Source organism: Calliopsis andreniformis, chromosome 6 (genome assembly GCF_051401765.1).
Source record: "Calliopsis andreniformis isolate RMS-2024a chromosome 6, iyCalAndr_principal, whole genome shotgun sequence".
Lineage (NCBI taxonomy): Eukaryota > Metazoa > Arthropoda > Insecta > Hymenoptera > Andrenidae > Calliopsis > Calliopsis andreniformis.
This window is the reverse complement of record NC_135067.1, coordinates 15,634,747-15,649,588: the sequence shown is the minus strand read 5'-3', so window position 1 is coordinate 15,649,588 and position 14,842 is coordinate 15,634,747. Positions and strand designations below refer to the sequence as shown.

The window sequence follows — 14,842 nt, the reverse complement described above, 5'->3', positions numbered from 1 at the left end:
CTGTAACGTTACTTGTAGGTGGCTGTTTAGTATAAGGTGACCTGCATGCACTTTGTACAGGGTATTCAGTTACAGGTGGAAGACAATTCAAGAGGTGATTCTAGTTTTCAAGGTAAAGGGAAATTGCAACTGAGTCTTTAACAATTGCTTGATAAAATTCATCTGAAATTTGACAAATCGAATGGCAGTATTATTATCGAGTATCGCAGAATTCTTTTTTACGCCAGTGATTATAGTCAACGCTTATAGTTGACAAATGAAGGCTCGAATTTTTACATTTAGGACCACTTCTTAAATTTTTGGTAACTGGACACCTTGTACAGTAAGAAATACAGCTACAGTGTAAAACATTACTAGTACTCTATATCTACCGACACTATGTGCAAAGAGCAGATTTCTAAAAATAAGCCATGGAAGATAATGATTCATGAAACGTGAGATATGACTAGCTGAACACTATCTAGAATTCAGTATTAAAGTCCTCACAGTAATCTATCACATAACTCAAAAATGAATTAAAGGATCTAAAATTTCGTTTGCGAGGTAGAAAGGATGTCTAAAAATCAACTGAACATGATAAACCTATCCACAAAATCGCCATTACTTCTATCACCACCGTATCAAAAACAGTCGAAATAGAAGGATCCGATAACTGGCAAGGAACGATCGCACGTCTCACGTCGGCTTTCTTTCCCCGAGTGTGGAAAGCTTAAGCTCCCGGGTCTGATTTCACGAAGGGGCGTAGGTCGAATTTCGTGCTGGACGAATTCCAGGCACGTTGGAGGGCTGCCGCCTTACCTTGAGCCTTGTGTCGTGCCTCGCGTGCGGCCTGCTTATTGGTCGCGGCAATGGGACATCCGGACAGGCTCCTGTGCGTGTTCCGGTTCGGGGTGACATGGCCACGGCCGTTGCAACCAGGCGTCGGGCATTTCAAAATAGTGTCATGCATCGCCAGAACTGTGAGAACCCAGAGACACGTGGCGTGGTTACAAAGAACCGTCCTTGGACGATTTAGCGACAGCAATCATCGAGCCACACGCACATACACGCACGTCTGACGAGGAACCACCCCTGGAGGTGTTCACCTTCTGTCGCCTCTCTTATGCATTGAGTATAATTAGACGGTCGTGACTGTCGGCGTTCGTTTCGGTTCGACGTAGGACACCGTAAGAGAAGAAGAGATAGAAAGAGAGACATGTTGTGTGATAGTAGTATACAGAGGACAGAACAGAAAAAAAAGTAAGTAATATAAGGAGAAGAAGTAGAGATAAATCAGACGGGTTACAACAAACGTCACGGGATGAAAATACAAATCAATGTGTAACAGTACAATCAAGTATACCGAGCGGGTAGAGAGAAACTCAAGTAAAGACATAATCAATTCAGTGAAAATTAATCAGATAATAATTTGTAGCTTGTGTACTGTGGTCCTGGGTTTGCTACGTGTACCTGGGGCGGGACTGTTTGGAGGTCTCTCGTGTGTCTGATATACAAAGTGCAAGTTACTTAGCTTTTTTGCGAATATACATATCTTTCTATTTTATCTTCAAGGTATAGAGAAGCATCCAATGCAAACTTTATCATAATAGAATCTAGTAACTTGAGACTTCGCTGCAGTGGTATTTATGTTTGAAAGAATCTCTGACAGTAGACTTCAATATTTCATAAAGTAATCTGTGCTTAAAGGGAAAATAAGGGATTCTAAAAATTCTCCACTATCTTCCCCAGTTTCTATCTTTCCGTGAGACGTATCTAGGTGCGTGGCTCGTCAGGGAACCGTGTCACAGGGGTGGTTGATCGCCGTTTAATTATACTCAATCGCAGAAGTCCTCCCGTCGACTCTGCCGTGTGCGCATACGCATATATGGGGATGGTCGTACCGCCCGTGTCTCGAGTTCTCCAGATGTTCGACAGGCCGTCGGCCCAGCGTAAGTAAAATTCGAGTGTGGTGATAGAACTCTCTACTAATGATTGAACTACAAACAGAAACGGTGAATGAAGAACGGAAGATGAACGCAATAAATAAAGCTCTCTACCCCGCAAACGAAAAAGCACAAAGAATATAACAGACAGACACATAGACACACACAGACGGGTACGTTTCAACGCGTCTCACTGTCGATTCACGTTTGAATCACGCACGTCCATGTTCCTCGTTACGTCACTGTCGCGTTTACATTCGCGTCGAAGCCCCGAAGCGAGGAAGTTTGCGCAGGTTTCGTCCCAAGGAAAATTAATTTCTACGCGGGCGCGGGTGGAGAAACGTAAGAAATCGTTGCACTATGAATTTTTCTTGAGAATGCAGATCCGCGATGAACGAAATGAAGTGTCGGCAGAGGATAAGTGCATTTAGGTTCAGTCGCCACTTCCTTGCCCCGTCGCGCGAAAAAAGGCAGTCTCGCAAAAAGAAGATGCATCTATGTAACTACGATAAGAGCGATATTGCGGTTACTTACTTTCTGGTGTTAGTTTACCTTTCCTTGGACAACCGGAAAGACTGGAATTGTAGTAATAGAAAAAGGTGAGTTCTGGTTGCGATTGATAGTGAGTGGATAAAATATTGGACTTCGGGAAACTAAAAGAATTCGTGAGTAATTATGTCGTCTAAACATATTAAATATTGTTCATGGTAATAAGTGATGTATGTAATGCTACTGATAATTACTGTTCCAGTTACTGTTCCATTTTAGATTCAAGTAGCCTTGTATTATACTGCGAGATGCTAAAGGTCTCTCAACGACTATTCATGGCAAAACAGTTAGACCCTCGATTGTATGACTCAGTCATGATCCGAAATGTAGAGTCGGTCTGTTCATGGCACAACTATTCACGCACGGTTCCGCTTGGTGTTTCCCTCCTAGCGCGTAGGTGTCTAATCGACCAGGGCAAAGTGCAGAGCACAGGTTAATTACCGATAATTGCTTACCTGCGGTGGTGAGAGTAGTTTCCGGTCACGTGACCCTGCCCCGTGCAGCCTGGGGTCGGGCACTTGTTGCCTTCTGTAACAAATCAGACCGTAACAAATACTTAGTAAATTTCGTACAACTTCAATTTATTTTCTCCTAATTTTCCTAATACATATTCTTATTTAATTAATGTAAACGAGAACTGCTTTTTAGACTGAACTATAATTTACATTGTAAAGTAGGTAACAAAAGCTTGAAATGGAACATTCAATTTAAATTAAAAAGAGATGTCAATAATTATATCGATCAATGGGCGATCAATGTGGAGTGAACGATAAAACAGTCCCCCTTTCGATTCAAGTGACGTGTTACAACTGATCGTATTGTGTTCCTTAATTAATATCGATTGCATGCTGCAGAATTGTAATATTGAATAAAGTGTAACTCATTCATCGTTTCAATTGTAAACGAATTGTGTAGCCATGTCGTGTCGAAATTTCGATATAAATGATGTTGAAAACGCAAGTGATTCCATTTTATGACAAAATATTGTTACTACAATGGGACTTTGTAAAACTGAACTACCCGTGATGTATTTGCATGTTCACTTTCGCTTTGAATTATCGAGTACACCTGTCGATGATCACATATACACAATAGGTGCAATGGGATAGTGCTTTCATTGCTCTAAAAAGAATTTGTACTATAACTCCTGCGTTTGTGCTATTTAACTTAGCAACACTGTTTAATATTTATAACGCTATTCATTGTTTATATTCACATTTAATTAATAAAACACGAACTATTTTATCATGCAATACCAGTACAGAGCCAGATCATAAAAATATGATATTAAATGTCTTGCATTGTTTTCCTACTTCGCGTTCTTTCCATATTCAAAAATTTAATATTATAATTGTCGCTAAAATTTTTCATTTAAAATTATAGCAGACTCTTAATTCAATGAAGCATAAAATTAGGCAGAATCTCCTGAAATGCCGCAGCACCGTTATAAAACAGAGTTTTTAATTAGCACAGCGAGATTCAGCCAGCAAAGAAATACCAGGAGCAGTAAAAAGCCCGTCGGCCAATATCCTTTCAAAGCGACTACAACGTCGCGTGAAATTGAATGAAAATTAGCTATCGAATGGATGACAACTGCTATGTCCGACACCGTGGTGTACTTTTACTCGCTGCATCGTCAGGAATGCGTCGTATTTCTAGTTCGTCAATATTCGTGTATGCTCAGATCGTTGAACTTTCAAGCAAATAAACTCGTCATTGATTACTTTATTTAATGAATGAAATCAAAATTGTGAAGATCTGAAGTTTAGTACGTACTCTGTCTCTTTTTATACGATTCATCCTCCTGCTTCACAAAGTAGCTTGATTTTGCAAAGTCCGGTTAATCGAGCTAGATGAAAACTGACAAGGATAGGCAAGGGATCTGAGATATCAGCGTGTGGCTATCTTGGATCATGTTGCACGAGTTACGCAACTGCGAATAACCATCAGGATTTCTCTGTCCCGTAACTAAGCCTCGGGGATTAGCACTGTGTACATGTTCGGACTAAAATTGCTAGTAAAACGGGAAGAGAACCCAGCTTCTTCGACACTCTGAGTACAGTATGAACTAGTCAATCTCATCAGTGTTACGGTGTAAAATATTGAATGTTAGAATATTGTATATTACTGTCGCCTAGGATCTGTTGCAAGAATTATATTTCTGTACCATCACTAACTTCGATTATACACACGTTTTACACACTAAAAATTTGCGAATCTTCACTCGCAAGTTCCATTAAACATTCCCATTTAGATCTGACTTCGCTTTACTATTCAGGTCCACAAAAAAGAAGGCCAAACTTCTGTGAGACTAAAGTTACAAGAAAACTTTCACGATACTCTCTGCATCAAGAAGAACAGTATTTCGAAGCCTTTGTAGAGTATAAACGTCAGCGACGAAACTCGTACACCAAATTTGTCCAATTGTTTCCCCTGTTTTTTTCGCAATTTTTTTGCCTCGACGATCACCGTCCTTGCAACAGTCACGAAATTGCATCGGTGACATGCTCAAGCAACCTGCACCATCTGTCCTGCACTTGCTGTAACTTAATGGCTGGTATGGCGCACGTCACGTACGATCGTGTTCGTGTTCTCAGGGTGGTCTCGCGTGACCAGACAATTACAGGTTTCCAGCACGCTGTATGCAGCCTAGAAACGCTGATCCCTCAGGATGAGACCACCGCACCAGGGTCTCTTCGTTCTTAGCCCGACGTTGATTTTAATAACTATAGAGAACTCTTTTCGCGGAGATCGAGATCAGATTAACTCTGCTGTCACAGTTGCCTAGCGAGAACTGTAATTCTGATAGGCGATACGCTAGACTTAGTTTTCCAGCACTTAACACTTGCTGTGCACTGTGATTTTCTCGGTAGTCGCGCAAGATTTTTAATGTACACTTTGATGAACGATTTTGACAATTATCTCATGGATTAAATCTGAATTAAGTCCGCGTTAGTTCTGGGTTATTTTCGGTTTCAGCGAGACTACTTAATTATTATGTATACTCAGTTTTTCATACATAGAACTTTGGTAGTCTACAACTCGTAACTTACTAGCAACGTGTAACTTCCACTAGCACATGTAACATAATTACGAGCTATTGTGTTACTAGGGTGCCTTCAAACTCGATCTCCGTATTTGACACCTCGTCGAACCCCTTCAGACAAATTCTGTGTTCTAGTAATCCCATTTAGACGTGTTCCAGTGGGATCAGGGATCTTTATCTTACGTATTAGCTGGTTTCATCGTCAGCGAGGTCGATTCGACGTTTCTTAACACGAAGAGCCTCGTTCCGACGATGGTACACGTACTTTCGTCGCGTGTGTTAGAGGGGTTCGAAAAGGGATGTCGAAGCTTCGAAGGGGAAAGGCAACTTTAGGTTAGTCGTAGAGGTTTCCCTTGAAGAGAGCGCACTTTTATAAACTTTGTCGTGTACTAATCCTCCTCTGGCCCTGATCCCGTCTAGCCAACTACGCCTGGCTCCGAGGAACGGCCGCCATGATGCCGAGAAACTTCATCAGGCTGTCATTTCGCGTTTCCTAAAAAGAGAGACGTAGAGGAGGAGCAAGGGAGGGTAAGAGAGAGAATCGATCCCTGCTTAGATACTCGCCTCCTCTTAAGGCTGGTCCACCTTCCGTAAATTGGATTACGATACGTGACGTCATTAGCGACATACTTTATTCGACGAGCAGGAAGAGGCACGGTGAAACGGCAGCGTTTCGATCCTGTCGATGGAACGCAAGAAACACGGCCAATAGGTATTAATAAAACGAGAAATGATTGAATCTGCCATTTTTGTTCCCGAACGAATGGAATTTCTACTGGATTTTCTGCTCGAACGAAAAGCCTGACCTCTGCCCCGGGGGGATGAAATCTGGCTCGTTCCATGGGAACACGTATTTTTAATAATTCATGTTAGCGGATTCAAAGTGTAATTATTGCGAAAAGAATTAATTACAGGTTTCGGATGGAACGTATGAATACCTGTATTTATTTTTTCGTATTTTAACGTGCAGTTTTCAAAAGGATATGCGAATCGGTATTCTGGACGAGAATTCATAAATCTGTTACGTGACAAATGTTATCTATATTAATTGTAGAAAAGTATTATTTTTCCTTGGCTATAATATTCGATGAACAGTATTATAATAATTCAATTCTGGGAAAATTTGTATTTTAGAACGCACGTGATGTTATAAGTAGTAATATCCGTCTAGATCAGGCATAATATAGTCAGTTACTCATTCATTGACCAAAACTACTTATTTCCATACCAATGAATATCTCTAAAAACCCTCGAAAAAAAATGTTAAAAAATGACAAAACGTGCTGCATTCTAGCTACATTTCTACCGAAAGAAGTCACACCCATTTCTCTCACACTGTTTTCACGCTCAAAACGATACACAAATCCTTCCACCCCCATATTCTCCGCTCTAGACTCTAAAGCGAAAGTGGAACGATTTCCCCTAGAACAAGTGCGATTCAAAGTTTCGATTAATAGTTTCGATGGTCGTGAGCACGCGATACTGGCGAAAGAAAAAAGAAATAGAGAAGGAAAATAAGAACGCGAGGAATTACGGGCACGAAACCCGTGAAGGAACGACGCCCGGATTCCGGTGTTTTTTAATTAGCGGGAAGGTAAAAAACGGCAAGCGGGGCTAAAGTGAGGGCGAGCGGTCGGCCGCCAGCGGGATTAATAAATTAGCCGTAAGGTTTTAAAACGGGCGGCTGGTGCCTAAGCCCGACCGAATAGAGGAGGAAGTGGGAAAAAGAACGAAGGGGCAGATAATGGTTCCGGTCAACAAAATGAATACCGGCACGCGCTGTTCTTTCCGGATCTCTGAATAGACTTGTAACGAGTCGGTCGGTGCCTCTCCACTATTTCTCTCTTCGCCACGTCCACTCCCTATCTCCTTCGTTTTTTTTTTTCCTATGGGAAGCCGACGATGGGACTGCGGGAGGGTCAGAGAGAAAAGAGGGAAGAGGGGGTCCGATGGGGGCGCGAACGAGGATGAGTAGCTGGCGGCTGAGGGTGAGGCCGTGGCCGAGTGTGTAATTGTGTTATTTTGTTGCCATTTCACGTGAGGGTCACCACGGGCGGGACAGAGGTGTACATAAACACCAGAATTGTTTTATTCATTCGGACCACCGCGCGTACGACGCGTGCCGAGCTCTTTCTGTTCTCTGTCGTCTCGTTCCTTCTCCTTTCTTTTATTTGCGATCGCGTAGGAGTGTCGAAAAGGGAGTAACAGGATTATGGTTAACCCTCTCGGCAGAGAGCAACGGTAGGTCAAAGTGGCTGGAGTTAAGGTGTCAATATTAATATGGTGGGATCACTGTGATTCCATCATGATAAATTATTAACCCTTTCTTGTCCAGTTTCTCTTTTACTGAATTATTTTCTGAGAAGTGGGTCTATCAGAGAACCACAACAGAACACTTGTGATATCAGACTGAATTCAAACTGAATGTCAAAAAACAGTGATACACATGAAAGTCGCGACAGAAATCTTTAAAAGTTGTCCAGAGACAGTTTTCGTATCAAGTATTAAAAGTTGAGTTAATATAAATACTATCATCCCCCAGAGGAGTCTACTAGACTTCAAAAATTGTTATAGTTTCAACTTTGAAGCCACTTATACCAAAAATAGCCTTGTCATAAAAGAATTTTAAATTTCAGAAGACACTCTCTATTTTCATGTTCGCAATCGATGAGCAAGTCCACCTTGCATGCAAGCATATCAGTAAATAGCAGCAGTTTTATTTTAATCGCTCGATATCTGCGACCTTGTCTCGTTTTAATCATAGAAGAAACCCTCAAGTGAGACTTCTTCGACCCTGTAAGTATCCCCATCACGTTGTCGTCCCCATCGCATCGTCATAGGATCAAGATGATGCTCATCGGTACGAGCCCAGCAAGGGCAACCGCGGCCCTACCCTACATCCTATAATTATTCCAAGCAAATCGTGAAATCCTTCGACTTGAGCAGGTGTCGGCCGCAAAGTAGAAGACGAAGGATTCTAAAAAAAGTCTCGCAGGGCAGGGAGCGATCGCGGGGTACGGTATTTACACGGGGCGGCGCGCGCCCTTAACGCGAGGGTAGAGCCCCAGCGCGCGAGTAAAGGTCCTTTTTATGTGTGCGGTCGCAAAGGCAGCGTAAAATTGAGTTACAGGGCAGTTTATTTTTTTATTAGCTAGGCCAACCCTGCCTGCCTGCCCGTCTGCCTGCCGCGCGCGGTTTCAACGCGGAAAGGGTGGTTTTTGCGGCCGACGGATTTCCCGATAGCGGTTTTATGGCGTGTCAACACGCTCTTACGCGGACGCTGTGTGCTGCCTCGTGCACGTTGTGTGGAAAAGGGCAGCGAATGTGGGAAAAAATATGAGAGGGGAGGGACGACGGGGTGCACGCGATCCTGTCGCTACCGTCGAAAGGATCGGGTACGCGTACGGCGAGAATGGGCGAGACGAACGACTGCCGCGATTAAAACTATAGCTCGACCAGGGTCCGTCACGCTTGTAAGTATGCGATTAATCGTGACCACTTATCGCGACCCCACGTTTATTCGCCGAGATTTCCGTGGCGGTGGATTACTCGGCCTATCTGGGCCCTGAGATCTTTTAATAATCGACCGTTGCGCGAGATTGACAGCTGACAGGGAAATTTCTTCAGGATAAATGTTACGTGTGACGATAAAAAATTTCTTTTTGTATGATTATTAGTAATATAATGTTGGTGTGATTTATCAAAAATCGTGTGTGTAGTTGTTGTTTATTTTACGTGCAAGAATATTTTTATGTACACGAATTTGGGGATCAATCCAATACGATTTTTTAAAATTATATATATCTAAGTGTCTCAACTGAGAATACTTTTAGATAACTAAAATCTAGTTATGAATCCATGAAATTCCTGTTAATATTTTCCTTTGTAGTAAATATTTCAAGTATTATTCTTCTGTATGAAAAGTATCGAAAAATATTGCTATGTGTTGTCTCTCTCCCATGTCTAGCCGCCTCAATTCGCTTCGAGATTGTTCATTTCAGCCGTGGCCAGAGAAAACGCTAAAGGGATAATGAGGACAGGCAGCAGAGCCGCACGACGGTAATAAGGTAGCATGGTGCGCCGCTGGGTTGCTAGTCACGTTTCTAGATGCTGACAGCTGCGGCTTATACGTATGACGTGGTATCAACCCCAAATTTCCCCGCCTAGGCACATCGTGTCATCGCTGCCCTAAGACCCTGGAATGCACTCGAACTCCCACCTGTCACACCATGCGATACCCTCCCTTGCCAGCGTACAAGAAATTTTCTTTGATTCCCTGTCATCGCATATCGGGGGGATTTTCTGCTAAACTCCGCTCAAGGGAAGCTAATCTCTTTGACTTTGATAAATAACTTTTGATAAACATCCTCTTCTTATTAACTGCCGTCGAAACTATCGGAGCTAGATAGATACAATATCCTTCTGTAGAATATTAAAACATAACCACGATAAAGAAAGAAAAATATGAAATTAGTTTAAGTTAGTGAGGAAAGTAGTGTTATTTAAATATTGTATAAGCAATTTGGGTAAATATTAAGTGCTCAAAGGATAATCCCAAAAGTGTCTACACATGTGTCTCTTGTAGTACCGACGCTCTAAAGTGTCTCAAAGTACCTGAATATGTCTAACGGGTGTACGTTTCCCTGTGTTATGACTTGAAAATTATCGAGACATCCCGCGACGTAGCGAATAGTTTCGAAGCAGCGTCAAAGACAAGGACAAAGGCGACTGCAGCAGAGGATACGTAGAATAACTTTACTTTGAGAGACCTTGATTTCACCATTTGAGTCATCGCCCCTCGCTTCGTAATTATTGATTTTCCGCGCTACCCTAACTGCCCTAACTTCATAGAGAAAGCAAGAGACAGGGAGAGTGAGAGACTGCGAAGAATACAGCACGCGGGAGAGTCGAAAATGCCCCCTCTCGAGGAGGATAACGCACGGACAGCAACCCTACCGAGCATTAGATTCATCAATGATTTCAAGAGTTTCTTATCCGAACCTCGCGAAGCCTAATAACTCGCAGAACCTGTTCGAAACGTTGCTCCTACTTGCAGTCGTTGAAGTCTCGACAAAATATACCGATTCAACCTTTCAACTATCCTTAATAATACTTTCTATGGTATCCTTAAGTCACTTCATAAAGATCCATACAAAAATACCAGATAATCTATATTCAAGGATCAGAACTCCCACTAGAAGACATGAAAAATCTCACCTCTGCTGAGACTGGACGGTGACATGGACATTCCCGGTCTGCTTCCGTCAAAGGTACCAGACCTTTCCGGCATTTTCATCACATTCTCTTGCTGTCCTGACCCAGTTCCAGACGATACATCGGCTCCCGTCGTGGGACTGGACGTGGTCGTGCTGGTCGAGACGGCGGTAATAGAGATACTACTCACATTGTTCCCATTCCCGTTACTAGGGTTAGCATTGTTGCTCCCGCTACCACTACTGCTGTTCGCGTTCTTGCTAGCAACATTGTTATTACAGTTCCCGCCGCTACTGCTGCTGTTGCTCCCGCTCGTCGTGCCACCGTTCGTAGTGCCGCAACTGGTGACAGCCGTGACACTGACTACCCCTTCCCTGGCTATGTCTTGTATAGCACTGGCTGCCCTCGAGCCAACCCCAGCTGGCTGAAGAATCGTATACTGTTTCGAGGAGTCGGGACTGGTCACTGCTGGGAGGCCACCAGTTGGGCTCTTGTTGCTTGTCACAGCGCTAGGTGATATCTCGTGCCTCGTTACGTGATGGACCTCCTCCTTCGGTGTCTTCAGCTGGAGTAGGGAAACCGTGGAGGAATGTTTATCCTCCGCGGTTGGCGATATGCCTGTAACAGGTTGCGGTGTGGGCATCGTGGGTCCTGGCCCAGGTGCTGGGTAACCGACAAACGTAGCGGATGCTGGGTACGGGCCGATTGGTGGAATCGCCGCGGAAGGCACGGCCACTGACGCTGTACCGCGACCAGTCGTCTTCGCGTGATCTGTGTTGGGTGGTCTGAACGCTGAGGTCGCGGAGAATGGAGAATTCGACGGTGGCGAGGACGAGGAAGACGTGGCAGCGTTTGCCAGCTTCATACCGTTCTCGTTGTACTGTCTATGGTAATTCGAGTAGAGTGGGTGTTGCTGTTGCTGCTGCCTTCCAGCGTTCTGGGGTGACTGCCCGTTCCTGCACGCGCGATCCCTGTCCCTGTCGTTCATTTTGTCCCTGTCAACGTCCTCCTTCTCGGTGCTTGGATCTGACATGTCAATCTCTAGTTCGTTCGACGAATCGTCCACCAGTTCGTTGAAGTCTGGCGGGTCGTATCTGGAGTATTTGTCCGTCTGTCGACCCTGAAGATCCACGTGACTGCCGACCATGCTCTTGTCATTTCTCTCTTTGCTTGACAGTGATCTGACAGACACTGGCCTGATTTTCCCTTGCTCGCTGTTGATCTGATTTTGCACCACGACATTCTCGTTCTCTGTCCTCAGCAGAGTCTCGGGCTCCTTTTTGATTTTCACTGGGTGCTGTTGTTGCTTTGATGGATCTTGCAGTTTTAATTGTTGCTGGGACTTGCTGTTTCTGTCCTGCTGCCCACGAAACGTTATCACGTCCTTTAGAGAACAGCCAGCTTCGTTGCTGGTTGTCGAAGAGTTTGACACTGAGGAAGGAGATAGCTTTGGGTTCTCTTTCTTCTCCTCGAAGAGATTCTCGAAATTCGACTCGTACTTGTCTTCGTCCGAGTTACCTCTCTGATACAGAGAACCTCTTGGACCAGGCCAGCTTCCCGATAAACTCTTCAAGGCTGCTTCGGTTTCTCTGATAAGAGTCTCATCGTCTTCAGGCTCTTCTGAATGTTTACTCGATTTCCTCGCCGGGCTGCCAGAGTTCCCAGCAGCGAATGCCCGCTTCTTTTGCGGCAACGGTATACTTTTGCTCAGGTCGTTCGTGTCGATGGACTTTCGCGTGTCATCGTCGCGGACGCTTTTCCTCCTTCGTTTAGCGGCAGCATCAGCTGTCTCCATTTCTTGGGGAATAGTCGTTTGAGCGGGCTTCTTGATCAACGGTTGCTGCTGAAACTGCTGTTGCTGTTGCGGTTGCTTAGGGTTCGGGCTGACAGACTCTGCTTCCAGCTTCCGTTTTTTGAGATGAGCCATCGCATTCTGGCCACCTGGCACGCTGGTCAGTTCCACCCTGGAACACAAAAATTCCAGAGGATCAGGAAATCTGCTCTCTCGACGGATGCATGGATGCGGTGAGCTCGATCTACGAGTGCAAGCTCGTTGCTCAAGGTCGGCGCGATCTAACGAAACCGACCGCCGCAGCTCGTTACCATTATCTCTGTCACCTCCGAAGCATTCAGACCGCCCTTCTTCTCGACAGCCTCTCGTCTCTCTATTTACTGAATCGTGCATTCAAAGCCTAAAGTACCCCAGTCTTTCGAAAAAACTTCACCTGAGAACAGCGGAGGTCCATCGCGGACATCGCCCCAAGTCCCAGGACCCGTTCCATCCAGTCCAGCCGTTCCAAATCTCCGAATGAACAGATGCCAGCGAACGTATATATCTTTATATTTCCTTCGATTAAACAACACTCTCTCTGTCGGTTCAACTTTCTCTTAGGATCGATCCGATAGCCGTCGAACCGATCGTCGGTGCACGTACCATGACGCGGCACGCAAGCGCGCGCGCGTGTTTCACGCACCAGTGTCACGCGTGCTCGTCGACTCGCCGATACGTATGGACGGACTTTGCGTCTCGCAAGTGCGCGGAGAGCCCTTCCAGGCGGGGTGCTCGTGAGCTACTGTGCTATGTTTAAGTCGGTGCGGGGGTGGCGATCTTCCAGAGGCGCGCGGAGGGGATGGAGACTTGCGCGGGCAACCGGCAGCTTCTGCTTCGCCGCGAAAAGTGGGGGCGGGTTCTGCGCACTGTCCACCCCTTTCAGCTTAGCTGAAACGCGATTCCCGGCCTCTCAGCACGTCCCCTTATTCACCTTACCACCCCCATCGCCTGCGATCGCACAGAAAGGAACACGGCCCCTGGATGCACATCAGCCTGTTCAGTGTGTTGGGGTACGTGCGCCGTACACCTCTGTGTTCGTTTATAGTCGTCCACGTCTCAACTTCCATACCCCTTCCCCTTCTCTGACCTCTCTCTCTCCCCCTCTTTCTCTCTCTCTCTCTCTCTCTCTCTTTCTCTGTCTCTCTCCCCCCCTCTCTTTTTCGTTCTACCTATGCGTACCTGTGCTACCTGGTCCTCTTTGCTGCCTTAAGAGTTCTGGCAACGTTGGTTCCCGGAGACCTCCGTGTTTTCTGCCTTTTCCTCGACGTTTGTTGTGACATCCGTCGCGTAACGAGGAAAGTCAAATTAAATTAAAATCAGCAGCGAACGCGCTGTGTGACCACTGTTGGTATTTAACTTTGATTATGCAAGCGGTGGCTCTTCTCTACGGGCTTCTATTGGGTTTACAAGAAGTGGGCTCAAAGTGCACTTCTTTCTCTCCTGGATATTGCGTTTAGGTGGATAGTTGTATCGTTGATATGATTTTATTCAGATCGGTTTGTAAATTATTTTGTTACTTTTAAGAAATACGAAATTTTAGTAACAAAGAATTATTATCTGGAATTAGTATCTTTCTCCATAATTTTTGACTACTTATGTTTCTCTGGTCAAGTAACGAACGTTGAGAACATTAATTATGCTGGCCCTGAGGTCTTAAAAAATCCTTAAAAATGTCTGTCTTCCAAACAGCCACGAGAATGTTTATACTTTCAATCGCCAGACATCCCTCGATCTGCTCGTACGGTTGGGAGCGATAGCGGGAACGTACAACTCGAATTAGATAAACCCAGGTTCCAAGAGGCGGCGCAGGAAGAAGAAGAGCAGGATCAGCGTCGGCGCTTAGCGAAGCTTCCAAGGATCTCGGTAGCGAGAGGGCTTTCCTTAAACCCCAAGCCCATCCTCAGACCGCGGTAGCTCGGGTTTAGTCGCTCTAAACTCCTAGCAAGGGCCGCGGGAAGAGAATGTGCCCCAAAATCGGAAGTTAAATCGCATCGACGGCTTAAGACATTATCACTTTTCTTTGCTAGCCAGTGCTTATCGGTCCAGCAGTCTGTTGTCGGCGTGGAGGACGAGCGAGAGGATGGTGGAAGCGGGCGGAAGAGGAGCAAGGAACAGTCAGAATCCCTTCCAGTTAGGGATCAATGCTTCCTCGTCCACCCTCCAATTACGTGTCATCCCTTATGGCCTGTGGGGAATAATTAGAAAGCAGCCCTTCTCTCAGGCCGAGTGCCTGCGTTCGTGGACGTATCGCGAAAAGATTAGTTTCGTTTTCGCAGGAAA

At 45.1% G+C, this 14,842-nt stretch overlaps 1 protein-coding gene across 1 annotated transcript in view; it reads right to left on the bottom strand.

Moving 5' to 3' along the window:
- LOC143180792 (uncharacterized) overlaps positions 1 to 14,842 on the bottom strand; it is a 280,953-nt gene that overhangs the window by 13,433 nt on the left and 252,678 nt on the right. The window contains exons 6-9 of the mRNA XM_076380754.1: positions 10,735 to 12,695; positions 2,927 to 2,999; positions 2,457 to 2,497; positions 799 to 957 (exon numbers count right to left, since the gene is read on the bottom strand). Coding sequence (XP_076236869.1) covers positions 799 to 957; positions 2,457 to 2,497; positions 2,927 to 2,999; positions 10,735 to 12,695 — 2,234 coding nt within the window. The remainder of the gene's footprint in view (positions 1 to 798; positions 958 to 2,456; positions 2,498 to 2,926; positions 3,000 to 10,734; positions 12,696 to 14,842) is intronic.